The sequence below is a fragment of the Mustela nivalis genome (assembly GCF_964662115.1).
Source record: "Mustela nivalis genome assembly, chromosome: 9".
Lineage (NCBI taxonomy): Eukaryota > Metazoa > Chordata > Mammalia > Carnivora > Mustelidae > Mustela > Mustela nivalis.
The window spans coordinates 64061046-64087143 of record NC_139028.1 but is presented as its reverse complement, the minus strand read 5'-3'; the positions used below and the strand labels follow the sequence as shown (position 1 = coordinate 64087143).

The 26098-nt window shown below is 51.4% G+C and overlaps 2 protein-coding genes and 2 long non-coding RNA genes across 20 annotated transcripts in view; 2 read left to right on the top strand and 2 right to left on the bottom strand.

Annotated features, from left to right (window-relative positions):
- Positions 1-5769, bottom strand: part of STARD10 (StAR related lipid transfer domain containing 10) — a 28112-nt gene extending 22343 nt beyond the window's left edge. The window contains exons 1-2 of one of the 2 annotated variants that reach the window (XM_082749776.1): positions 5691-5769; positions 1571-1881 (exon numbers count right to left, since the gene is read on the bottom strand). In XM_082749776.1, coding sequence (XP_082605902.1) covers positions 1571-1777 — 207 coding nt within the window. In that variant the 5' untranslated portion in view covers positions 1778-1881; positions 5691-5769. Of the gene's footprint in view, positions 1-1570; positions 1882-2226; positions 2394-5690 lie in introns of those variants that run through there. The other variant, XM_082749775.1, reaches the window with a different exon arrangement.
- Positions 5770-5973: 204 nt separating this feature from the next.
- LOC309873686 lies at positions 5974-13046 on the top strand. Its single transcript, XR_014316472.1, has 3 exons — positions 5974-7986; positions 9323-9436; positions 11714-13046. It is a non-coding gene; the product is annotated as an uncharacterized lncRNA (long non-coding RNA).
- The window catches only part of LOC309873683, an 18839-nt gene continuing 4828 nt past the window's right edge, over positions 12088-26098 (bottom strand). The window contains exons 2-3 of the long non-coding RNA XR_014316468.1: positions 20720-20813; positions 12088-12769 (exon numbers count right to left, since the gene is read on the bottom strand). This is a non-coding gene — a long non-coding RNA (uncharacterized lncRNA). The remainder of the gene's footprint in view (positions 12770-20719; positions 20814-26098) is intronic.
- Positions 20838-26098, top strand: part of ATG16L2 (autophagy related 16 like 2) — a 24986-nt gene continuing 19725 nt past the window's right edge. For 4 of the 16 annotated variants that reach the window (XR_014316458.1, XR_014316459.1, XM_082749733.1 and 1 more), the window contains exons 1-2: positions 21463-24259; positions 24450-24546. Coding sequence is in view for 9 of the 16 variants with exons in the window: in XM_082749736.1 (XP_082605862.1) it covers positions 23877-24259; positions 24450-24546 (480 nt within the window). In the remaining 7 variants the exon portion in view is untranslated. Of the gene's footprint in view, positions 24260-24449; positions 24547-26098 lie in introns of all 16 variants that reach the window. The other 12 variants (XR_014316457.1, XM_082749731.1, XM_082749727.1 and 9 more) reach the window with 9 other exon arrangements.

The following is a 26098-nucleotide window of genomic DNA, read 5'->3' as shown; positions in this document are numbered from 1 at the left end:
TTTATTCATTAACCAAACCAGATGGAGGAAGCAACTGGGCCCTATTGACACAGAGGGTGGGAGTATACTGGACTTAGTTCAGACCTTCTGCTTCTGGGGAGCCTTAAGCCTTCCCCAGGTCACAGTCTGGAAAAGAACCTTCTTCTCACAACAACCTTGCTCACCTTTCATTCAGTTTGTTCCTTCCTTCTTTCCGTCCTTCTTTCAACCAACATCCCTGCTCTATCTAGGGACACAAAGAGAGACAGGATCTGTCCCTGTCCTCAGAGAGCAGCAAGCTGGAACACATCAACTGCCCTTTGCTCCCCTGCCCCTCAGCATCAGATATAGATCAGATCCCCAGGAACCCCTAGCCCAAGGGCCCTCAGGCCTGGGCAGAGTCCCAGATGGAGAGACACACACACACAGACACTCAGAGAGAAAGAGATAGTCAGATAGCTGGGATCCAAACAGAGAGTCACGGTGGGGGGGTTGGAGTGGCAGGGAAGCAGAAAGGCATGGGGTCAGAGAGGGAAGGTCAGATATCTCCAACCCTGGAATGAAGTCAAGATGCCACAGTTAAGTCTGAGAGTAGGTCCTGGGCAGAAGTTCCCTCTGAATACCCTGCCCTTCCCCCCTGCCCCAAAAGAAATGCACTCCTCTGCACTGAGGAGGAGGGCAGCAGAAAGCAGAGAGCAAGGGAAAGGCAAGGGAGGTGAAGGGCACAACCTATCGCCAAGAGCCCATTGAAGGGAGACCTGTCCCCCTCGAAATGTGGCATAACAGTAATGCCTGATAGGTTGGAGGCAGCCACTGAGGCCTCTAGACTACAGTCTTCACCAGCCTCTGCCCCATCTCATCCTGCAGGGGAGGTGGGCTCATGGGGTCCCAAACCTCAAGCCTGTTCTGCATGGAGGAAAGTCACAGGAATGTGTGGAGTGGGGTTGTAGGCTCTGAGGGAGCTGATGTACCAGCATCTGCCTTGCACCTGCTGGCCTCCCTTGGCCCCCTCCTCCAAGAGCCTAGCCCTGTGTGAAGCACGGACATCCAAGCCCTGACCTCAGGATCTGCCAACTAGGATCCTGAGTCCCTGCAGAAGACTCTGGGTGCAGCAGGGGAAAGAAGAGGGACGACCAACACATCAGGCGGGAAGGAAATCAGGTCCCTGGCACCCAGAGCTGCAGAGTGGAGACAGAACCAGGAATTAGGGAGAGAAGGGCTCAGTCTTCCCACCTGGGATAACTCAAGTTGGGGACCCGATGAAGTCTTGCCAGGGCAGAGTGGTCCCAGAGGGAGACCACTCCCCTAGACAGGCCTGGCAGCAGCCCACCTCCCCAGGAGCAGGCAAATGCATGAAGAAGACTGGGCTCTGGCTGAGTGAAGCCAGAGTGAGTCACACCCCCTCTTCCGGCCTCAGTTGGCCTCTGTGTAACGAGCCCTTGCCCAGCAAACTGTGCCTCCTCCTGGCGGGAGACTCCTTCTGAGGCTAGGTGTACAACCAGGTGTCTGTGGCCCTGCGGGGGAGCAGAAGACTCCCTGTCTGAGGTGGCTGGGCGCCCTGGAGGCTGCACGTGGGGCAGGGCAAGCCTACCTTGATCTTGTGCAGTGTCCGATCCATCTCCACAGCCTGCACCCACACAGACACGCCGGCCTTGCTGTAGGTCAGATTCCAGCCCTCCTCGGCCTCACACTCCGACCGGAAGCTGCGGAAGTCCTGGTCGTCGGGCACCTGGACGCTATCGCGGCCCAGGACTGGCCGAGGCCCTTGGGGCTCTGTTGAGGCAGCGGACTTCTCCATGGGGAGGCCCAGGGCCCTGATCCTAGTCCAGCTCTCCTGGGTCCTCCGCGGAGGCTCCGACAACGTCGACGCGGCTGCAGATGCTGACGCCACCTTCCTGGGACCTGCAGGACCGGTTTGAGGTCGGGAGTCAGTGCGCTGGGGGCGCGGGTGGGGCTGTCCGGGGTCCTGGGCAGATGGAGAGTTCCAGACCAGCAGGAACTGGCCCCCTAGTGAGAGCGGACCAGCACCGGGCAGTCACGGGGCCACCCCCAGGAGAAACCCCAGACCTCCCTGGAGTCGGAGTGGGGGCTGCGAATCGGGTGCTGGGGGTTCCGCGAGACCTCTTCGGGAACCCAGGGGAGGCCAGGACCCGAGGCGACGGACGGTCCGGCGGGCGCTCCGCGCAGCGCCGGCCGGACCCGCTCAACTAACTCGGCAGCGGCGCCGGCGCCCAGCGGGACGCTCACCTGTGCCCGCTGCTCCGCCGGGGCCCGCCGGGGCTGGGGGTGCGAGCGCCTCCGCCGCCGCCGCCGCTGCCCGGGCGACCGGGGCCGCGCGGGGGCTCCGGGGGAGGAGCAGTGGGTCCCGCCGCCCGGCCCCGCCCCGCCCCGTGCCCCCCCCAGCCCCGCGCGCCCCCTCCCTTCCTCCCTCCCTCCGGGCTCCGCTCGGGGGCTCCCGGGCTCCGCTCCCCGGGGCTTGGTATTTTCCAGGCTGCGGAGGTACAGCTGACGGAGCTCGGAGCCCCGCCCCGCCCCGCCCCGCAGGGTCCTAGCGCCCGCCCCCGCCCGCCCCGGGAAGGGACTTGGCCTGGAGGGAACTAGTCCTCAACCCGGGGTTGGGCACGGGGCAGGAAGGGGCCAAGTCAGGATGGACTCTGGGAGGAGGGGTCCTGAGGTGCTTGAAGAGCGATTCTGGAAGTTAATTGGGAGCCCATTCTCCACCCCCCTCCCATACGCACAGTTATACACCCCTGCAACAACCTACTTACACACAGGCACGCTGTCCCCAGACATCCCAGAGACACCCACACACGACACTCCAGAGACCCAAACATGGGCGCACACCCCCGCCACAGTCAAAAGCAACTCGAGATGCCGAAGCTTACATCCCCCACCAACGACGAGGCACACCAAGCCTACACACTTCTAACTCAGTTCCCAGTGAGGTTCGCAAACCCAGAAGGAAGTTGATCGAACCTACTAGCCTCCAGGTTCCCAGACTGACCAGACTTGGGTAACATCTCTGAGTCTTACTCCAAAGTGAGAGCTTTAACCAGGGCCCCTCCAGCCCAGGACTCTGGCCATTGTCCACCACCACCCGTCCTAAGCACCCAGTCACCTGCCTGCACACCTCCCATGGACTAGACTAGGCTCTCAAGAGCATCCCCTATTCCTCCCCAGGCAGAGCTGGCCAGAGCTCCAAAGCCAAGGCGGAGGGGGGTTACCTCCACCAGTACTCCTCCAGCCGTCCCTTCCAGCCAGGGAGGCTGCCATCTGCCCCCCTGGGTCCTAGTGCCAGCCCTGCCTCCAGCCACTCTGTGTGAACTGAGGCCAATAGTTCAACTTCTCCCAGGCCAGGCCAGAATGAGCATGGCAGATGGCCCAAGGCTGAGCATTCACTCACACCAGTGACTGGCCCTTCACCACCAACGGGCAGGGAGGGCCCATGGGAGTTCACCTGGATGGGCAGCTTACTTGCCCAGGGTCACAGAGCAAGTACATAGTCATCCTATTCAGTACCCAGATCTCAGCCTCCTCCCACCCCAGAGTTCCTTTCCCTGCTCTGGCGCCTCCATCCTCTCTGGGCCCTAGTTTCCTGTCCGTAGAATGAAGGAATCAGAATGTATAACCTCTTATCCTCACCATCCTGGAGTGCTGGGATGGAATAGCTTTTCCTAAAGGTGCTAGAGAAAGATGAGTTGTCACAGTGGGTTCACAGATAGAGGTGTTTCTTCCTACAGAGCTTAGGGCTCTAAGCCCTTTGTGAATCAGGCCTGATTTTACAAGCGCAGGAGAGTGAGCAGGGAGCTGTGATGGCAGGTGACCTCAAGGGGTATTCTGCAAAGTAAATCCTGTAAAAGGAGTTGCAGGTCCCCGTGAGGTGTGATCACCTTCAATCTCCAGTATGTGGGGGTAATAGTCAGATAATCACCCCACCCTTTCTAACCCGAATTCTTTAAATATGTGGGCGTGGGCAGCAGGGGGATGGCTCGAAGCTCAGGAAACCAAGCCTATGGTTCTCTGCTGTGTACCTCCTCTCTATCTACCCCAACTCTAGACAGGTCACTGTCCCTCCCCTGGCCTCAGTGGTTTTATCTGACATCACAGTCAAGCGGCTGGGAGACTCAAAGAAGGAATCCACAGAGCCTACTTTGTGAGCTGTCGCCTCTGGGATCTAAAGAAAAGAGATGGGAACAGTGGCTTGGTGGGCCCTGCATTCTTAGGGCCCCAGCAACATCTCAGCAGACAGCAAGTACCAGAGCAATAAACCTTTCATGCCCATCACCCAGTCTGGGCTAAAAGAGGTATGGTGGGGTGACAGCAGTAAGGGGCAGACTGATGGGAGAGCTGCCAGTCTGAGAGAGACCATAAACTCAGGGAGGTACAGATGGCAGAAACCATTGATTAACCAAGAATGAATCTTCCTGGTCTTGAGTCAGAAGAAATAAGTGGCCTGGTACCCCTGCTTCGATGGCCATGCCTTGGGCTCAACCCTGGGTTCTGGGTTCAGGCCAAGCTAGCTAGCCAGTGGATGGACACAATCACTCCCTATTCTACTCGTCATTCATTTGTCCTTGCAAGCCCCCCAGACCCCCCAAATTTAGGTATCTATAGCTCAGGGGTTTATCATAGCCTCTGAAACATGACTGACAAACACCCCTGAGCAAGAGAGAAGGACCCTGTCTGCTCAAGGACAGAAGAGTGAGCCCAGGCAGGTTGGGACAAGGACCTTGGAGAGGAGTCTGGAGAGGAGTTCTAGAACTTGGCCACCCCTGCTTCCCATAGCCTGGCAGTGCAAAGGGCCTGTGGACCTGAGTTCAAATCCAAGCTACACTGTTTCCTAACTGTGTGACCGAGGGCAGGTGACAATTCCCCTCTAAGCCTGTTTCTTCTTCTAAAATAAAAATACCTACTCTCTGAGAATTATTGAAATGAAAAGAGTTGTACGTGTGGCAGTTTCACCCCCAAATAGTCAGAAATATAACTGGGAGGGGAGGTAGAGAGAATATACCGTCCAAAAATGATATGTTTCCAACCAAAAGTGTTAAGGTAACATCTCATTGCAATGGTTGTTAAAATTCTCATGAAAGATTAAACAGTGAAAAGGTTGGCAAGGCATGCCCCCTGCTCGGCTCCTTGCAGCCCCCTACTCCAATCAAAGGGCCCTTCCACCGGAGGTAGATCCAGGTATTTCTTTGGGCTCCCAAAGCACGGCCCAGGTCTGGCTCCTGAGTCCCAAGCCCCAGAATGGGGGCAGCACAGAGTCGGAATCAGAGTGGGTGTGGAAGGCAGGAGCTTATATGAGAAGGAGAAGGTGCTTAGCAAGCCTCATCATGGGTATGTGAGGAATCATTACCTAGGGCACTGGGCAAGTGCTGGGCCTTCCACATACCCCTCACAGAGAGAGCAGAACCGGAGATCCTCAGGCTAATGCTACCTGCACTGTACAGATGGGGAAACAAAGGCCCAGCTAGCACGGACAAAATAGAGGTAAGAACCTAGGTCTCCCAGCTCCTAACCCAAGGCTCCACCCCTGCTCCCCATTAGATGCCACCGCTTTCACTCCCTTGTAGCTGGGGATTTGGGTATAGTCACCAGCCTCTCTCTGTCTTAAGATTCAGCCTCTGCCCAGAGCCCCCACTCTCCCCAGTGTCCTGGACAATGAGGACCACCAAGTCTTGACTTGCTCCTGGGTGTTCCCTCCTACTCACCATCTAGTCAGACAGACGGATGGCTGCCCCGATCTCCGATCTCCCCTCTGGGAGATTAGGAGAAGGGCCCCCCCTTGCCCCTTCTCCCCCCCACCCCCTCCTCAGTGGTAACCCAGCCTGCCAGTTTGGGTGGAGGAATTCCCAGGTTGCCCATAGCAATGAGGCAATGTCCTGGGGGCACTGTTCTAGAAGATCAGGCAGTGACCTGTGTGATGTCACCAGGAAGCAACAGAGTTGAGAAGTAGTTCCAGAGGCCCCTCTGGAAGGGCCCAGGACAGAGCACTCTGAGGCCCCCAGGGCTGGCTTGGCCTTGAGAGGCATGTGCCCTTTACAGTCTGATGGCAGGTGGCCATAGCTCTGCAGCCCAGTCCCATGTGGAGCCGGATCTAAGTGTTTGCCCAGGGTGGGTCCCTAGCCTTGCTGGGCCTCGCTGAGCAAACAGCCCAAACCCTGCCCTGAGGGGGCAGCTAGAGCCTGAGGGAGTCCCAGAGAGCCCACAGTTACCCACATCCTGTCCTCTCTTGGTGATGCTGTCATAGCCACAGACCTTTACACTGGTGTCCTGTCACAGTCCCACACAGCCACATGCCCCCTCAGTCTCCTGCATGGCCAGCCCCACCCGGCTATATGGGCTTGGGCACACCAGGTCACCCAGTGCACCCACGGAGTGTTGCCAGATAAAACACAGGACACCGAGTAAAATTTGATTTCCAGGTTGGCAAAGAATCCTTTTTCGTATAAGTAAGCTCCCAATACTGGCTACATCTGGCAACCTGTCACCCATAGCACAAATCCTCGGAGCTCTGCCCGCTGGCACGTCAGTCCTCTCCAGACCTCAATCCCCAGACAGCACCCAGGAGTCGCAGCTGTTACGTGTACACACACACACACACACACACACACACACAGCCCCTCTGTGAGGAGGTGCTGGGCCAGAGTAAGAACATTCATACTCATGTTGTCTGACTTTTACAGCAACTTGAGGTGGAAGGTCAGGCAGGGACCATTAGCCCCATTGCACAGATGAGGAAAATAAGGCCCAGCAAGAAACAGAACCCACCCTTGGTGTCCCTGTGGTGGTCCCCTGGGTGTGGGGCAGGAGGGATGTGGGGGAAGCTTTGTGGGCCAGGCTGTGTCCTTGGGCAGGTCCCAGTTCCCCAAGCAGGCCTGACAGAGGAGCCTCTCCCCTCAGGAAGAGCAATAGCCCCTCCCACCAGCCAAAGGGTGATCTGAAGTGCTCCCTAGAGGCCCTCCCATCCCAGGGGGTGGAAACTTGCCTGAGTCAGGGTGCTGTGGCCCAGCTTTGAGATTAAAAAATAAGAAACCGAAAGAAGGAAATTGTGTGGGCTGCCAGAAAAGGGGCACTCGTGCCCATGCTGGGTTTCTTGCCTGGGTAGAAGAGCCAGACAATTTTGTCCTTCCTGAAGACATGCAAGGACACCTCTACCTGCACTGTTAGTGGCCTGAGCACAGCCTTAGGGAGGGCCAAAGGTCAGGCAGATGGATCAGGAGCCTCTGACAGGAAATTCCAGGGCATTTGGAAGGCAGCATCGACCCAGCAATCAAACTGGATTCCTGGAGCGGCAGAGCCAGATTGACAACATCAGCAGGGGAGACCCAGGAGGGCAAGGCCATCCGGGTCTGGGGCCCTCCCATGGAGGGGGTCCTCATGGTTCTGCTTCAGACTCTACCTACCCTGAGCACCTTTCTAGGCCTGTTATTTTGTCAAGCAGTGGCATTCAAGATTCCCCCACCAGGCTGAGGCTGGCAGGGGGCTCTGTACATTGTGAGGTCCTGCATGGTGTGGGGATCTTGCTAGGCTCCTCCCTCCCCCAAACCTGGGGGTAACCTGGGCAGCAAGACCCTGCAGGCCCAGAGCACAGCTCCCAGAGCTCCAGGACACAGGGACTGGAGGGTGTGGAAGGAGGATGGGAACAAAGGCCGGGCAGATGCCGTGACATACACCTGCTCAGCCCTCGGGCGTGATGGCTAAGCGCTGGAGCTGGGGAGCCGGGAAGCCAGGCTGTCTGGCTTAGAACCTTTTACTGTGTGATGGAGAACAAGTTACTGAAGCTCTCTGTGTCTCAGTTCTTCCAGTGCCTGGCAAGCATTGAGTGTTCAATAAAGGCCACCACTCCTGAGCCCCCTTCCCCTGAGGTCTGACATTTGTCCCCAAGGATGGCCTCTCTCCTGCATCTTTGTTCCCTGACCTGGAGGTAGGACCTTTCTCTTCTGGTGTGAAGAAAAGAAGCCACCTGGGTTCATCTGGAGCCAGGAGGTAGAGAATCAAGCAGAGGTGAGCCCTAGGACATTCTGTCCCCCTTCCTCATTCCCCTTTCCCAAACAGATGCCAAAGGCCTGGATGGGTATCCTTCTGGAGGCCTTCACTCAGGAGGACATTAGCTCCGTGTCCCCACAGATGCCCCCCCTCCCCCGCCACCAGCGTCCAACAGCTGTATACATGAAGAGCGTGGCCGTGACCAGCCAGTGGGCAGGACAGAACTGAGATGTCCACGTGCCAGGGCTGGTTCCCAGGACCAGAGGAAGGGCTGGTGTGGGGAAGGCACACTAGGGACTCTGAGGATGGGGCTAAAGGCTCTGCCCCGGCTCAGTGTTCATTCTGGGGTCCAAATCCATATGTGGTCCAGGCCCGGGACAGTCTCAGCTTTCACGAGGCACGTGTTAGAGACCTCGGGGTTGGTCTGTCAGGAATATGTAGGTGACAGGGCGCCTGGGTGGCTCAGTGGGTTAAAGTCTCTGCCTTTGGCTCAGGTCATGATCTCAGGGTCCTGGGATTGAACCACCCCCCGCCCCCCCCATCGAATACGGCTCTCTGCTCAGCAGGGTGCCCGCTTCCTCCTCCCTCTCTCTCTCTCTCTCTCTGCCTGCCTCTCTGCCTACTTATGATCTCTGTCTGTCAAATAAATAAATAAAATCTTAAAAAAAAAAAAAGGAATACGTAGGTGAGGATCTGCCGAACGAGGAGGCATGAATTGCCCACATGGGGTTGGCTGATAGCTCTCTCTCGGGATCTGAGCTTACACTCTGGGAAAGTGAAAACCCTAGGTCCTTTTGATTGAAGGCGCAGTTTCAGTACACTCACACAAAGGAAGTCAAGTCAGGGGATGAATTACTTTCAGATCCCAGAACAGGCTCAACGAGCCAGGGGAAGGGCAGTCCTCTAGCCGGCTCCTCAGCCAGCAGGGGACAGAGAGCAGGGTCACAAGCCCCTATTCCTTCTAAGGAGATCAGGGTGGAGGTCACTAGATTTTCACAGGCTCAGCTCTGAGTGGTCATTTGAAGTGACCAGGAAGAGCTGAGCAGGAATTTGTGGTGGGAACCCGAAGCTCAGGTCCTCATCTAAATGTCCAGACTCTGGGTGTGAGCAGGGTTGTGAATACTTGTAAAATGCCTAAGCGGCAACTCAACATGTCTGTTTTCTCATTACAAGGCAAGGCTGCACAGGCAGCTTCCCCCAGCCCCTGCCCCGTGCTCTGAGGCCCTGGTGCCCCCACTCAGCGGGCATCTCCACGGTGCTCTCCCCTGGAGGAGGTTGCCTCCTTCAGCACCTTCTAAATTTAGGGCTGGGCTCTGTGACTCATTCCTGAATCTGCTTTGCTCCCCTCCTCCAGGAGTATGCTCCCACGGTATTTTTATCCTCTGCTGCCTCAGACCGATTAGTAAGGCCCTGGAATCCTGCAGCAGCCACCACACCAGGAAGAGCTTCCCCAGGGCACCTGTCCCAGGTCAGCTCTGGGCCCGTCTCTGACCAGGTTCTCACTCCGCCTCTCCTTACCTCTCCAAGCACCCACTTCCCCCCTGCCTCTCCCCCACCAGGGCCCCCCCAGGTGGCAGCATCAGGGATGATCCAAGCAGGGCTGAGGGGGCGCTGGGAGGGAGCGATGGAGCTATGCTCTGCCCTCTCCAAATTGATTGCCAGGCAGAGAGCCCTGACCTAATGTCAGGAGACCAGAATTTCGGTCCAGACTCACTCCTACCTCACTGTGGAGCTCTTGGTGAGTTCTTGGTCTCTCTGGGTTTTTCTCTCCTCCTCTGTAAATAGGGGGTTTGAAGGAGACCTCCATTATGGAGGCTTGGACCAGGGTTGAAATTACCACTGGGCCAGACCTCTACCGTCTAACAGGGTGAGCTGGGGGTAGGGTACCTGATGTCAGGCCCACCTGGGCCCCTCCCTGCCCTCCAGTCCTTGCTTTGATGGGGGTGAGGGGGCAGGTCAAGTTCCTGCTATTAGCATTTTTGGACTTCTGCCTTGCAGGGAGGAAAGATTGTGCATGACACCAAGCCCTGATGGGGTTAAAGACCCCAGTCAGTTCTGAGTCTGACTGCCCAGGGCTGTAACACGCAGCTTTGAGCAAGCATCACCTTCATTCTGGACCTCAGGTTGTAAGGAAGGGAATCATGTTGCACGTGGAGGTGTAAACACTCTTTGAGGCACTTGTTCCCGGCCAGGTCTCCAGGGCTAGAAGAGGAAATGGGGATGTGGGTCCCCATCACCCCCCACCGCCTCCTGACTTCCAGAAACACAGGGTCCCAGGGCATGGAGGGAAAGTATCTGGGAGCTCAGGAGACTTGGGGCTGCAGCATCTCTCCCCCTGCCTGGAACTAGTAGAACCCGGCTTCAATCCATGTTCATGAGTAACGACAGTGGCTAATGTTTACTGAGTGTGAACCCCATGCCTTGTGCTGTTCTTGGTGTTTAGCAGCTCCTAACTCAATTAATTCATAGTCACACCCCAGATAGGTCTTACTACTGCCACTTTACAGACGACTTGAGGCTCAGAGAGGTTATGACTCACCCAGGGTAACAGCATTAAGTCACAAACAGGGCTGATTAAAAGCCAGGTCCAATGGCAATCCTGGCTCCTATTTGCTACCCCAAGGTGGCTGCTCTCAGAGTATACATCAGACACTCGATAAATGTTTGATGAAGATGTTTGATCACTGCCATGTAATGGAAAGATCCCTATCCTAAATTGGTTCTACCCCAACTCCTTGTGTGTCCTTAATGGAGTCCTTTCCTCTGTAGCCTGTATTCCCTGCTGAAAACAGGTAAGTGTTAAAGGCCCAGAGAACTAGATACTTGGAACTGAGAAGAATCTTAGATTTCCAGTTATACAAACATTTGCCTTACATGACTTGCCTGAGAAGTCTCCATCTACAACCAGAACTCAGGGTCCCCCAGAATTCCCCCACCACCTATCCCCAGAACCTCTAAGGACAAGCCTTCCAGAGAGAACCAGCTGGGTACCGCTCAGTTCCACCACTACAAGGGACAGAGAAAAGTTCACTTCTCTGGTGGGCAGCTGCCTGATCCTGGGGGATGGGATGCTGTGCCTGTGGTACCACTTGGCTGCTTCACCTAGCCAGGAGAATGGCTCCTACAGCCTCAGTAAAATGAGCATCTCTTCCTCTCCTCATCATCAGCCCTTTCTATATACTACCTCCAGCTGTCACTGGCCACAAATGGCCACCTGAGTGCCCATTTCCTCCCAGGCTCTGAAACAATGCCCCACGTCCTCCCACTCCTTCCCATTCAGGGTCTATTCCCTTAGCACTACCCCCTCTTCTGTCACACCTGGGCTCCTTCCCTTGCCTGGACCATGAGAAGCAGAGTCTGTACGGCTCCAGCAACACTGTTCTTTCTCCAGCAATCTCCAGATCCTCCTTAGCTTCCTGCCTCAGGTAGCCATCTCAAGAGAGTAGGGCCCTCCTTCATTAGGGCCAAGTTGGGTAGGAGAAGGATTGGGAATAGGGACTTCCCCCAGGCTCTCAGAGTAAAGTCTATCTCTGAGCCTGTATCCAACAAAGACACTGATCTTTGGGGTGCAGGGAAGGGCCATCGGCTCAGTGGCGGTAGGGCTGGGCTTCAGCCCTTTCTCACAGACTACTGATACATGCAGCAAGCTCCTGCCCCTTTTGGGTGTCTCAGTTTTGCAATTTGTAAAATGAGGAAATGGGCCCCTCAATCTGCAACCACTGACTATAATATTTTGCCTTTATAGACTGCTTGGGAATTTAGTTTCATGCCTGGATCTCATTGAATCCTTCCAACAACCTCTTTCCATTTACAAACTACAGCAAATGAGAGGCAGAGCCTAGGCTAGGGCCTGTGAATCCTGAACCGTCTCTGGTCCTTCACACTGTATTATGCTAGGACTCTGGCTGTGTGACTTTCTCTGACCCGTTGTCCCATTTGTAAAAAACCTGCTGTGAAATAATAAGGATATATGATGGAAAACTAACATTACACCAAAAACAAAACAAACCCAAACCCCAAAACCTATCATCCTGCTATGAAGATCAAATTAAGACAGGCAATGAAGGGGTCTGTGCTTTACAAACCATAAGAAAAAGGACAACAGAAAGAACCCAAGACTTCAACGATACTATTTATTTTACTGTTATCTTCGCTAAGGCGCCCCCAAGTGTTGATCCCGAGAAGCTTCGTTAGCGCAGACGCTCTTCGGTGTTTACTGAGGCTGCGAGGTCCCGCCTTTGCGCGTGCGCGTGCGCTTGCCGCCAGGGGCCGCCCAATGGCCCTCAGGCTGCTCCGCGTTGGACGCTGCCTCCCAGTCCCTTGGTGCTCGTGGCGGCTCAGCCACTACGGTGCCCTGGCGCCCCCATCGGCTCCATCTTGGCTGAGCAACGTCGCAGCCGCAGAGCGGCGGCGATCTGAAGGAGCGGCAGGAAGAGACCTTGCACAGTTGATATCCTTTCTTCCCTGGGGACTCCAGCATCTCAGCCCCCTCTCCACTAAACCCTGGGTGTCCATCCCGTTACCCGCTCATGGCTGACCGGACAGGACCGCAGTGACCCACGCACTGCCTTATGGGAGCCTTAGTTCAAGCCTAGCACCTTTCCGGAGTTGGAACGCTTTAAAAACTACATTTCCCAGAAGCCGAAGAAGACGAGACGTTGAAGCCCGCCGGGGCACGTTGGGAGATGGAGTTTGGGGACCATAGTGAGTTTGCCGGGTCCGGGAAAGGCAGTGAAGCCGCGGAGCCCAGCGCTCTGAGCCGGGGCTTGTGGGCTGGAGGCATGCAGGAGTCACGCAGTAGCTGTTACAGGAAAATAGTGCTGTTACGGCTGAGTTTTAGAAAGAACACCGCTCGCTAATGTTTGCACCTCACCCGCATCACTCCTTGAAGACTGCCCTCACAGGGATCACCCTCGCTGGGACTCCCATTTCTCTTCCTGCTGTTCAGTGAACCTTTTGTGGTGATGGAAATGTTTTGTATCTGCACTAATATGGTAGCCTCTAGTTTGTGGCCACCGAACGCTTGACATTTGGCTAAGTGCCATGGAAGAATAAAAATTTTAATTTAATTTAAAAAATATTTTAAGTTTAATATAATTAGCCACTTCTTTAAAAAAGAATGATTTTATTTTTAGGGGAGCCTGGGTGGCTCAGTGGGTTGAGCCTCGGACTCTCGATTTTTGGTTCAGGTCATGATCTCAAGGTGGTGAGATAGGCGCCCATCCCCCATCTCAGCAGGAGTCTGCTTGAGAGTCTCTTCCTCTTCCCCTGCTCCTCCCCCACCCTTTAAAATAAATAAATCTGGGCGCCTGGGTGGCTCAGTGGGTTAAGCCGCTGCCTTCGGCTCAGGTCATGATCTCAGGGTCCTGGGATCGAGTCCCGCATCGGGCTCTCTGCTCAGCAGGGAGCCTGCTTCCCTCTCTCTCTGCCTGCCTCTCCGACTACTTGTGATTTCTCTCTGTCGAATAAATAAATAAAAATCTTTTAAAATAAATAAATCTTTAAAACATTCTATTTTTAAGTAATTTCTACACTGAAGGTAAGGCTCAACTCACAAGCCAGAGATCGAGTCACATGTTCTACCAACTGAGCCAGCCAGGCTCCCCTATTTTTTTTTGTTGTTGTTGTTGTTGTTAAGTAATCTCTGTATCTAAGGTGGAGCTCAAATTCATGGCCAGATCAAGAGTTGGATGCACCACAGACTGAGCCAGCCAGGCATCCCTGTAATTATCACTTTATTATTTTTTTAGTTTTATTTTTAAAAAAAGATTTTACTTGACAGAGAGAGAGAAAGAGAGAGAGTGCATGCTCACACAAGCAGGGGAAGAGGCAGGCAGAGAGAGAGGGAGAAGCAAGTTCCCCATAGAACAGGGCACCTGATGGGGCTGGATCTCAGGACCCTGGGATCATGACCTCAGCTGAAGGCAGACGCTTAACTGATCCACCCAGGCGCCCCTGTAATTATCACTTCAAATTAAAATCTAAATCACCTAGTTGCTAGTGTATTGGAGAGTAGCACAATAAACTAGACCTCCTTAGTAGCATTCAACACCAGTAATCACCCTCATGCTTTGTCAGACTTACACTTTGGTTTTCTTCCTGCCTACTCACTCTTCTGTCTTTACAGATTCCTCTTCCATTTTTTGTCTCTTGAAAACCTAAACATTAGTTCGGACTGTAAAAATCTGCCCTGCTATTTATCAGGCTGGAATAACAGACACGGATGAGCCAGCTGCAAAGTTAACAGTATATACTATTTTCCCTAGGACATACAGCAGCTATAAAATATCATAACAACCCCCTCCTTTGAGTAACTACCTCTTTCTTACTCACTGAGCAGCTTAATTTTCTAAAATCATAGACTATCAAAAACTTTGCTGCTTAAAATTATATGAGAGAAACTTTTGTCTGGAGTATCTAACTCTCTAAATGGACAAGATTTACAGCCCAGATACAGAGATTCAGATAAGGGACTTCTGAATATCACATCTTTTTAAACTTGCTTGTTTAAACTTGCTTGTTTCTAAGATAACAGGCCCCTGGCTCCACCTAGCAGTGGATGTTGGCTCCTTTGCACACAGCTCTCTTTTGCTCTGAGCCATCAAAATATTGCTTCATTTAAGTTTCACCTAATGCTCCTCTCTCTCAAATCCTGTGATGACTCTTGTGTTTGGTGGGACACCCCATGGTTCCTCTGGTGTATTGTCTTGGCTTCATTGGACTATGGATTTGTCCCTGATGCTGGTCTTTGGCTGACTGGGCTTCGGCTGACTGGTCTTCCGGTTTCTGTAACAAGCCCTCTCTTCACCTTGCATACTCTTTGGATGACCTCATTCACTTCCACCCAAAAGCTGATGACCCCACCCCAGCCCCAGCCCACCACCAATCTCCAGCTTAGGCCTTTCTCCTGCTTCCGGGACATCTCCTTCTGGTTGTTGTTGTGGTTTGTTTGTTTTTGTTTTGTTTTGTTTTGTTTTGTTGAAACCACTCCTCGCTGCTGTGTTCAAGTAAGAACTAGGTGTTGAATATCTCTGACCCGTTAGATGGGTGGGGATCCTCCTCACCTGGGTCAGGTATCTCTTTACCCACTAACCTCAAAACTGCTTCACACTGAATGAGCTGCATTTCACAGAGGTCGACATCCTAAAATCTTTTAAAGTTGGGAGGAATGGAGGGAGGGGCAGGCAGAAACTGGGCCCGAATTACTCTGTCCCTTGTCCCTCATCCTTCAATGAAGGGTGGGGCCTCAATGAGGAGGCTTCAGAGGAGATCCCAACTGTCTTCGCAACTGTCCCCTCCTTCTCCTCTACCTTATGGTCCCCTCCCCATGAAGCCTTTCCAGTTGGTGTCTCCACCCTTTCCAGTACCCAGTCCCTTTGGTGCCTTGGGAATTTCACAGCCACCTGCCTTCCTGGAACCTGACGGCCTTCGCTTTGTGCCAGCTCGCTGAGGGGCAAGATGAGGCCTGCCTGCTGCCGGGAAGGAAGGGGAGTACTGTGGAAGCTTCTGTAGGGCTGTGCCTGGATTTTTCCTTGACCACATCTGAAATCAAACATACTTAACATCTTGAGGCACTTCCTTGTGAAGGACCCTCTGGCCACTTCCTCCCACTCCACTTCTGCTATATTTCATCTACCAAAGAAGTTTGTATTCCTCTCATTCACATAACTTTCACCTGACTTTGCAGAATAAAGTGGTCACCTTCTCCTTTCCTGGCCATTTCAAAGCACTGTGCACACTAGCTCACACTGAATGATGCCCAAATTACAACCCTGGAAGTATGATCACTTTTGAACCTGGTCCCTCAACTTTTGCTAGACTACAGAAGGGACAGCATCACTCTCCAAAGGATCGCTGCATGGTCCTACCACGGTATTTTTTTTTTTTAAGATTTTATTTATTTATTTGACAGATAGAGATCACAAGGAGGCAGAGAGAGAAAGAAAAAGGCTCCCTGCTGAGCAGAGAGCCGGATATGGGGCTCGATCCCAGGACCCTGGGATCATGACCTGAGCCAAAGGCAGAGGCTTTAACCCACTGAGCCACCCAGGTGCCCCTTACCACAGTATTTTGAAGTAGCCCTCTAATACTTCATTTCAGGGGTGACTGAGTGGCTCAGTTGGTTATGTGTTTGCCTTTGTTTCAGGTCGAGATCCCATGGTCCTGGGATCAAGCCCTGGATCGGGGTCTCGGCTCAGTGGGGAGCCTCCTTCTCCCTCTGCCAGCCTGCAACCCCCTGCTTGTGTTCTCTCTCTGTCTCAAATAAATAAAAACTTAAAAACAAAAAAACAGCCCTAACTTTAAGCAAAATCCTTTAGCTGTACTTTTAAGGTTTTTAAGAATACATGTATAGGGGGCACCTGGGTGGCTCAGTGGGTTGGGCCTCTGCCTTCGGCTCAGGTCATGGTCTTGGGGTCCTGGGGTAGAGCCCCGCATTGTGCTCTCTGCTCAGAAGGGAGCCTGCCTCCCCCTCTTTCTCTGCCTGCCTCTCTGTCTACTTATGATCTCTCTCTCTATCAAATAAATAAATAAAATCTTTTAAAAAAGAATATGTGGGGACGCCTGGGTGGCTCAGTTGGTTAAGCAGCTGCCTTCGGCTCAGGTCATGATCCCAGCGTCCTGGGATCGAGTCCCACATCGGGCTCCTTGCTCCGCAGGGAGCCTGCTCCCCCCTCTAACTCTGCCTTCCACTCTGTCTGCCTGTGCTCGATCTCGCTCGCTTTCTCTCTGACAAATAAATAAATAAAATCTTAAAAAAAAAAAAAAAGAATATGTGTATTGTCACCAGCTTAAAAAACAAATAAAAATCCAAACAGCATACTTGTAAAATGTAATACTCAAACTCTTAGTGCTTCCTTATGGTTTCTAGCAGGATTTATTGTTACTATTATTGGGGTTTTTTGGAAATGGTTGGGAGGGTCTTTTATTTTTGCTTTGAAATAAAGAAGTGAAGTTTTTTTCTTAAAAGATTTTATTTATTTTTTTGACAGAGATCACAAGTAGGCAGAGAAGAAGGCAAAGAGAGAGGAAGGGAAGCAGGCTCCCCGCTGAGCAGAGAGCCCAATTTGGGGCTCGATCCCAGGACCCTGGGATCATGACCCGAGCCAAAGGCAGAGGCTTTAATCCACTGAGCCATCCAGGCACCCCAAGAAGTGAAGTTTTTAAATAATAAAAAAAAAAGAAAGCCCAAATCACTACACGTTTGGTGAGTGTAGCTTCAGTTCATGTCATCCCAAATTCTGTCTTCCCTGTGAAGCAATAAACAGTGTGTGTATGTGGTGTGTAGGAAAGGTCAGGGGCCCCAGAACCCCATTAGCTATAGATGAACTCACTCCATTCAAACCCTAAGTGTCTGGACCATTCACATACACTGCAGTGCAGCTGCTGGGTCCAAAGGGGTGCATGTGTGTTATACGGCCCAGGTGCTCTCCCAAGAGGTTAGACCTATCTACACTCCCACCAGAGGAATTCCATTTCCTTTACCAACTCTGAGTATTAACTTCTTTTTTAAAAAAGATTTATTCAATTGAGGAAGAGAGAGTGAGTCAGGGGAGGAGCAGAGGGAGAGAATTTTCAAGAAGATTCCCAGATGAGCATGGGCTTGATTTCATGACCCTGAGATCATGACCTGAGCCAAAACCAAGAGGGTGTGATACTTAACCAATCGAGCCACCAGGTGCCCCAAGTTTTAGTTCTTTATATATTCTGGATACCAAACCCTTATCAGATATGTATTTGCAAATATTCTGTCAGATGTCTTCTCATTTTCTTGATAGTCTCCTTTGATGCACAAAAGTTATTAATTGTGATGAAAGCCAATCTATGTTTTCCTTTGTTGTCTGTGCTTTTGATATCATAACCATAAAATCATAGTCATGAAGATTTCTCTCAATGCTTCTTCAAAGAGTTTTGTAGTTTTAGTTCCTAAGCTTAGGTCTTTGATCCACTTTGAATTAACTTTTGTACATGGTGTGAGGTAAGGGTCCAACTTTATTCTTTTGCATATGGAAATTCAGTTGTTCCGACACCTTTTGTACAAGAAACAATTCTTTCTCCACTGAATGAGCTTGGCATCCTTGTCAAAAATCAATTGGCCAGGGCACCTGGGTGGCTCAGATTGTTAAGCATCTGCCTTCGGCTCAGGTCATGATCTCCAGGTTTGAGCCCCATGTCAGGCTCCCAGCTTAGCAGGGAATCTGCTTCTCCTTCTCCTTTTGCTTCTCCCCCTGCTTGTGCTCTCTGTCTTTGTCTCACTCTCTCAAATGAATAAATAAAACCTTTAAAAAAATTCATGAGGTGAATTGAAATTGGCCATGGGGTGTCTGGGTGGCTCAGTCATTTAAGAGTCTGCCTTCAGCTCAGGTCATGATCCCAGAGTCCTGGGATTGAGCCCCATGTCGGGCTCCCTGCTTAGCCTGGAGCCTGCTTCTCCTTCTGCCCCTTTCCCCAGCTCATGCGCACTCTCTCTCTCTCTCTCAAATAAATAAAAAAATTTAAAAAAATCAATTGGCCATAGGTATATGGGTTTATTTCTGGATCTCAACTCTAATCGAGTGGTCAATATGTCTATCCTTTGCCAATTCCACATTGTTTTAACTATTGTAGCTTTGTAGTACATTTTGAAGTGTGAAGTCCTCCAACTCTGTCCTTTTTCAAGATTGCTTTGAATATTCAGGACGTCTTATGATTCTATACAAATTTGAGGACTGGCATTTCCTCTTCTGCAAGAAAGTCTCTTGGAATTTTGATAGGGTATGGTGTCTTTCTTTTTAAAAATATTTTATTTATTTACTTGTCAGAAAGAGAGAAATGGAGAGCAAGCACAAGCAAGAGGAGGGGCAGGCAGAGGGAGAAGGAGGCTCCCCCCAAGCAAGGAGCCCAACATGGGACTTGATCTCAGGACCCTGCGATCACAACGTGAGCCAAAGTTATATGCTTAACCAACTGAGCTACCCAGGCATCCCAGGGCATGTGTCTTTTATTCAGAAATTTTACATTTTGATATGTTTAAAATATCTACCTTTTTTTGTGATAATTTTTAGGTTTTGGTGTTGTTTAGGAAAGTCTTCCCTATCCCAATGTTATAGATAAATTACCCTGATTGTTTCTAATATATTTATCATTTGTATATGTATAAGTCATAATTTAGTATCTATTTGGAATTTATTCTTTTTGCATATGGTGTGAAATAAGGAATCTCACTATGCATTTTTCTCTAACTGGATAAATAATTGTCCTTAGTAAATTATTGACTAGACCCCTCTTTCTACTTATTTGAAATTCTACCTTCATCACATATTAAAATCCCTACAGGGGAGGATCTATTTTTGGTCTCTATTCTGTTATTAATCTTGCCTATTTCCGAACCAACAGCACACCATTTTCATTATAATAGCTTTTCCTATTCTTAAAATATTTTTTCTCAGGTATTCTCTTTTGAGATGAGTGTCAGAGACAACTTGTCAAGTTCTATAAAAAAGGTATGCAATTGGGATTTCAGTTGGAAAATAATGAGTTCATTATTTGTGTAAATTATATTTTTATTTTGAGTCTTCCCAACATGAAATATTTTGTGTATTTTCTTTCTTTTCTGTCTTTCAGTTAATTTAATTGGTTACATTAAGATACATTAAGTACACAACTGATAAAAACATTCAAATTAGGGGTACTGGGGTGGCTCAGTGGGTTAAAGCCTCTGCCTTCGGCTTGGGTCATGATCCCAGGGTCCTGGGATCGAGCCCCGCATCGGGCTCTCTGCTTAGCGGGAAGCCTGATTCCTCCTTTCTGCCTGCCTCTCTGCCTACTTGTGATCTCTCTCTCACAAATAAATAAATAAAATCTTAAAAAAAACATTCAAATTAAATTTTGTTGTTCACTTGAAGCTTGTACATTTTTTTTAAAGATTTATTTTTATTTGAGAGAGAGAGAGCAGGGGCAGAAGCAGAGGAACAGGGGAAGCAGACTCCCCTTTGAGTGTGGCGCCCATGAGGCTCGATACAATTGCCCTGAGATCAGAACCCTGAGATCATGACCCTGAGATCATGACCAAGGCAAAACCATGAGTTGGGCACTTAACTGACTGAGCCACCCAAGTGCCCCTGCAGTTTGTAAAAGGATCATGAGCACTACTAAGAAATAGATGTATTAAATAATAGAGAAACAAAATGCCATAGAACAGCCTGTTCCCTCCTGACCGATATGATGGTGTTAGGCAAAAAGTCTCACGCTTGTACTATTTAAATTTTTGGCTGTGTGCATGTGATTTATTTTTTCTATTAGATATAGCTACCATTTTGGTTTTTTATTTTCAATTAATTAATTGTTGTTTTATAAAGATTTTATTTATTTATTTGTCAGAAAGAGAGAGAGAGAGAACATAAGCAGGGGAGTGACAGAGGGAGAAACAGGCTCCCTGAAGAGCAAGGAGCCTGATGCAGAACTCAATCCCAGAACCCAGGGATCATGACCTGAGTCGAAACCAGACGCTTCACCGACTGAGCTACCCAGATGTTCCCTACTGTTTTTTTAAGTGGGCTCCATGTCTAGCATGAAGCCCAATACAGGGCTTTTACTCACTAACCTGAGATCAAGATTGGAGCTGAGATCAAGAGTCAAACGCTTAACTGACTGAGCCATCAGGCACCCAATATAGCCACAATTTTGAATTCACAACTTCTAAGCATTGGGCCATTAAAATTGGTTTTGTATAGTTTTGATGCCACAGCAACAGCAATAAATATTTATGGATCGCCTTCTCAGTTGGTGCCAGGTCCTGTTCTAGGGCTGAAGACAGTGCCAGGATCAAAGCTGACTTGGTCCTGGCTCTCCTGAATCTTCCACACAGGCTGGAAAGACAGATCAAAAACAACTGAACAAGCACAGAAAAATGATCCTCTCTGGGAGTGATAAGTGCTCTGAAAGGAAGAACAATTAGATGATGTTGTAGACATTGATTGGAATAAAGCCTATTTCAGAGTGGATGAACAGGGGAAAAAAGGGGCTGTGTCAGCTCTTAAAAGATCTGAAGGAAGAGCACCAGTAATAGAGAATATCCCAGGCAAAGGTGCCAACGTGGAATGAGTGAGGCAGTTATTCAGTGTTGTGAATAAGGCTTTGTTCACAGGGTAGAAAGAGATAAGGTCAGAGATGTGAGTGGGACCTTGTAGGCCATGACAAAGGATCTGAGATTTGTTTTGAATATGCTGGAAAACCTTTTAGAGGGTTTTAAAGAAGAGTGCCATGAGCTGATTTAGGTTTTTAAACAGTCACTCTGGCTGCTGGGAGATCCCTAATCCAGGTGTAAGTTATAAACCACAGTTGACCCCTGAACAACATGGGGGTTAAGTGCACCGACCCTTGCACAGCAAAAAAGCCACTTAGGATTTTTCACTCTCCTAAAACTTAATAATTAATAGTATACTGTTGACCAATAACACAAACAGTTGATTAACACATATTTTGTATATTGTATGTATTATATACTGTATTCTAATAATAGAGTAAGAGAAAAGAACATGTTATTAAGAAAATCATGAGGAAAAGAAAATATATTTACAGTGATATGGGGCCATGAGCAGATGGTCAAGAATTTTTTAGATGTTTTTGGTGTAAAAAGGTGCTTTTATGATAGCATAGGAACAGGACCTATGGGCAGAAAGAGCTGCACTTGTGTTTGTAGGGAGTGAATGATTAAACACTTTTTAGTTAGTGGAGGTTAGAGCAAAAGTGTAAGGAATTTGGAAGCAAGGCCTTCAGGGGCTTGGGTGGCTAGCTGTTGCTAAGATACAGTTAGTTACCCCCGTCTAGCAAACATTAGTCTTGACACCCTTCAGTTGTATACTAGTGGGCCATATCCTTGGAAGGTAATTGCTAACATATATCTTTGTGGGGGGGTGTTTATGGCTGTCAGAGGGAAGTAACACTAACAAGAGCAAAGCTATGGTGGCAAAACATTAAAGAAAGTCCTTGAAGGGAGCTGTAGGATTGTTACAATCTGTGTCTCAGGAATTCTGCCTGGAGACTCCGAGGTCTCAGTAGCCAAGTCACCACAAAGCCTGGCCTTTCTTCTTCTTTCATCATACAGTAACATATTTATTGAAAAAAATCCATAGAGAAGTGGATCTGTGCAGTTCAAACCCATGTTGTTCAAGAGCCAACTACATATTCTAAACCACATTAGGTCTCCAAATTATGATTTAGTCACTTTTTACATATATTGTCATCAAATCACGTTTTTCTTCCATAATGATGAATGAAACAGCATGTTAAATGTGAAAAATGGGAATGTGTTGTCCTATGCATGTTATCTAAGATTTTAATCAATCTTTATAACATAATCTCTTATATTCTAAAGATAGAAGATAAATGTTTTTAGTCAAAATCAATCACTTCTTTATCATATTATTGAAAAACGACAAATGATTTCAAATTTCCTAGGAGTATTTTGTGAGTCAAAAGAGGGTTAGGAACCCCTCACTTGAGAGAAATACCACCTCTGTTTCTCACCGCCAAGCAGAGCCCTGTTAACACATTCTTCAATGCACACAGACTTATGAGGGTGTCTCCAGGCACCTGAGAGTCAGTCAGTCCTAAAAGGAATTCTTCACTGTCACCAACGGGCTCTGGGTCTCCATGGTCATGGAGTCTCCTGGGCATGCCTTCTGGAAACTGTTGCCACCTACACTCCCTCCTTCAACAGACAGGCTAGGCTTGGAATGTGGCTCAGGTCAGAAAGGCCTTCACTTAGTGAAGGGGCAGGAAAGTTTTCCCAGAGGAGGTGGCCCATGAGTAGGAGTCGGGAGGACTAGAGGAGAAGGTGTTCCAAAGGCGCTTGTGCAAGGGAAATGTGGGGGACAGAGCTCAGTTCATGGTGGTTTCAAAGCATAGCAGGGGTACATTATTCTGAGATGTCACTGGCATTTACTGCCTCCCAACTCCTGCCACCCATCCCACCATGCAACATCTCAAAAGACCCGTCACTTCCAGGGCCTGTGCGGCTCCCCTAAATCGCGATTTCTCTCCGTTTCCGTAGACAGGTCTGCAATCACTCGCCGAGAGCAGGGTGAGGCTGGGTCTGGTGAATCCCTCCTTTCATTCTTCACACCCGGCGTGTCCGCACAGCTCTGGACAGGGGCCTTGCTGGACACGGTTTTATCGCAGTTCCCTGCAACCCATGGTTCACCGTCAAGTGTACCCGCAGGAGCTGCTGCTACTCCCCCAGAGGCCGCCCCACGAGAGCGAGCGGTTGAGCCCGGAGACGGGACACCGGGCTGCCGGCCAGGTTAGCCACCCGCTCCTGTGCAACCTCCGGCCAGCTGCTTCTCCCTTCTGGACCAGGGATTGCCAGGTGGAATCAGCTGCACGCCTTCACTCTCAGAGACCTCTATTTTCTGCGAAGAACTGAGCGCCTAAACCGTGCTCTGCACAGGAGCTCTTCTGCTTCCTGCCCTTCCACGAGTTTCTATCCCCTGGGAGTTTTTATACCATCAGACCTCTGCACTTGCTCTTCCCGCCGCCTGGAATCCTTTCCTCTCTCCTCCCGGCCAGCACCGACCTATGGCAGCCCTCCCGTTCCAACTCAAACGCCGTCACGTCCGAAAGCGGCGCCTCTTCCCCTCAGCCCCTTCCTTCTCCGCGCTTCAGCTCGACGTCACGCTGTGCAGGCCTCGGGTCTGCGTCGCCTCCCCTCGCGGATCCGGAACGCCTCCAGGGTAGGGTCCGCGCGTGAGGGCTCTCTAGTTCCCTAGCTCAGGGCGCGCCCCGGCCGGAGGGTCCGTCGGCGACGTCGGTCACTTCCGGACGCGGTCTTGGCGCCGAGGGGTTAAGAACACCCACCGGGCGGCCGGCCGAGAGCGCGCGCATGGGCGTGGGGGAAGCTGCCCCGGAGGCCGCGACCTCCGCCCCGTGTCATGGCGGCGGACGTAGGTGAGAACTTCTGGTGCGGCCCTGGGGCGGCTTTCCCAGCACATCTGCGCGGCTTTCTCCACACCCCCACCCCTACCCCCACCGCAACCCCCATCCCACCCCCACCTCCACCCCCGGCGGACGCTCTTAGCGCGATCTGGGGAGTCCCCGCCGCGGCCGCCCGCCGACGTCACGGAGTCCCCCAGAGGCCCCGCCCCGGTCGCGCCTCCTTCCTTGGGAGAGGCGCGCGGTGCGGGCGGGACAGCGGCGATGGCGGGGTCCGGGCCCCTCGGCGTGCCGAACGCCCGCTGGAAACGCCATATAGTGCGGCAGCTTCGGCAGCGGGACCGCGCGCAGAAGGCCCTCTTCCTGGAGCTGGTGCCGGCCTGTGAGTGCGCCGCGGGGGCCGTGCAAGACGGCAGTGGAGGGAACGGGGATCCGGGCGCGGGGACAGGGGATTGTCCGGCTCCTCGGGCTGAGAGCCGCGTGCAGAACAGCCTTCGGATCCGTGGGCCTGGAGGTCGCTCTGTCTGTTAAACGCCCCACCTCTGACTAGCCTCCGTTCCTGCCCTTTCCAGGCCGGACTGCTTAGAGCCCCTTCCAGGACCCAGCTCCCCCCGGTGCTCCTGCCCTCCTAACCCCTCAGGGCCCGCCTCTCTGGACTGGGTCTCCCGGGTACGGGTTTGTTAGCTAGTGTTGTTTTTTAAAGGGTCTCTTATGCTCCCCCCTCCCGGGGCAGTTCCCAAGGTACAATTTAGTCGATCCACTTGGTCCCTGTCACCCAATGAAAGAACTCTGAGAGCAGCTACTTCTAAACTCTGAATCTCTATGGAGAAAGCTCAGAGTCTCAGGCTTCGCCACTGCTAAGTGATCCTGGCTCAGGTTTTTGGAGCATCTCTGTGCTTGGGCAACCCCAGCCCGAGGGAGAAACAGGGGGCTCCAGGCTGCTGGCTGAGACCAAGAAGTCATACTTAGGTGTTTCTGTGGGGTGGGGGGCTGGTCAGGAGTGGGTACGGCAGTTCAAGCCAGGGTGAACAGGTGCATCTGTGTAAGTGCCCCTGGTCATTCGAGGTTGTATGTCCAGGGTCATGGTTGGGGGGATTACAGCTACTATCCCACCAGCTCCAACACTGGTCCTAATTTTGGCTGCTGCTTAACTATCTCCCCCCTTATCCCCTAAACTGAATTTGCAGCTCTTGTCCTGGGCCATTTCCCTGCAACCCTCTAGGCTGCTGGTCCTCTCCCTCAGGGATGTGAGGCCAGCCTCCTGCCTCCAGGCAGCCTCACTTATCCACTGCTCTGATGGACAATGGAACCATCCAAGTTGAGGGAGAAGTTACCCCTGTTCCCCAAGAGCTGCAGTCCGTGAGACTGTAGAGACCCAGAGGGCTGAGATCAGACATAATGAAGCTCCAGTTTTCTATGTGGTCTAGGGTGGGTTGTAAGCTTCAGATTTTTCGCCCATAAATTGGGCAAAATGGCATCTTCTTTAGATTTGCTGGGGGAGGGAGCAGTGCAGTGCCCTGAGGGCTGGGGTGGGGTTTTGTGCGAGAACTAGGCCAGTGACCCCAGCTGAGGTGACAGGCAGGACACTGAGTGAAGGAAAGGAGCTGAGGAGCTAGGCCTGGGCTTACCACACACTGCCCCCACCTAACTGGTGAGAAAAGAGGAAGTGAGTGTGGTGGGGGTGGACAGAGATATTCCAGGGTCTGTAGCAAAAACTACCAAATTCAAGGAGGTCTGCTGAATAGTTGCTCAAGGACTTTCTCTTCTGGCCTGGGGGAACCTTACCCCAACCCTGGGGAAGACAGGATTGTTTTTCAGAGTAGAAAGTTAGAGCCCCTGGAGGGGAAGTAATTTGCCAAAGGCCAGAGGCAGGTGGAGCTGGGTTTATTTCATCACTCTTTGGGGCAAAGACTTGCTGTGGGACAAGGCTGAATCAGTCTCTGGCCCCTTCCTTCCCTCAGGATCCAAAGGGGTCGGTGAGGCCAGCCATCTCCTTCCCCTGCAGTGGTTGTCTTTCTTTAGTCTTCCCCTGGGAGGACCTGTGGGCTGGTACTGGGAGGAGGCTGTGCCAGGGCTGCAGGTCTTGGGAGAGCCCACAGACACCTTCAGACAGAGGCCAGAGTCCAGCCTGCCAGCAGCCATGCCATTCTGCATCCCTGGACTCCTCCTACAGCCCTCCCAGCCAGAGAGGTAGGCCTGGAGTCTGCTGGAAATTGTTTTT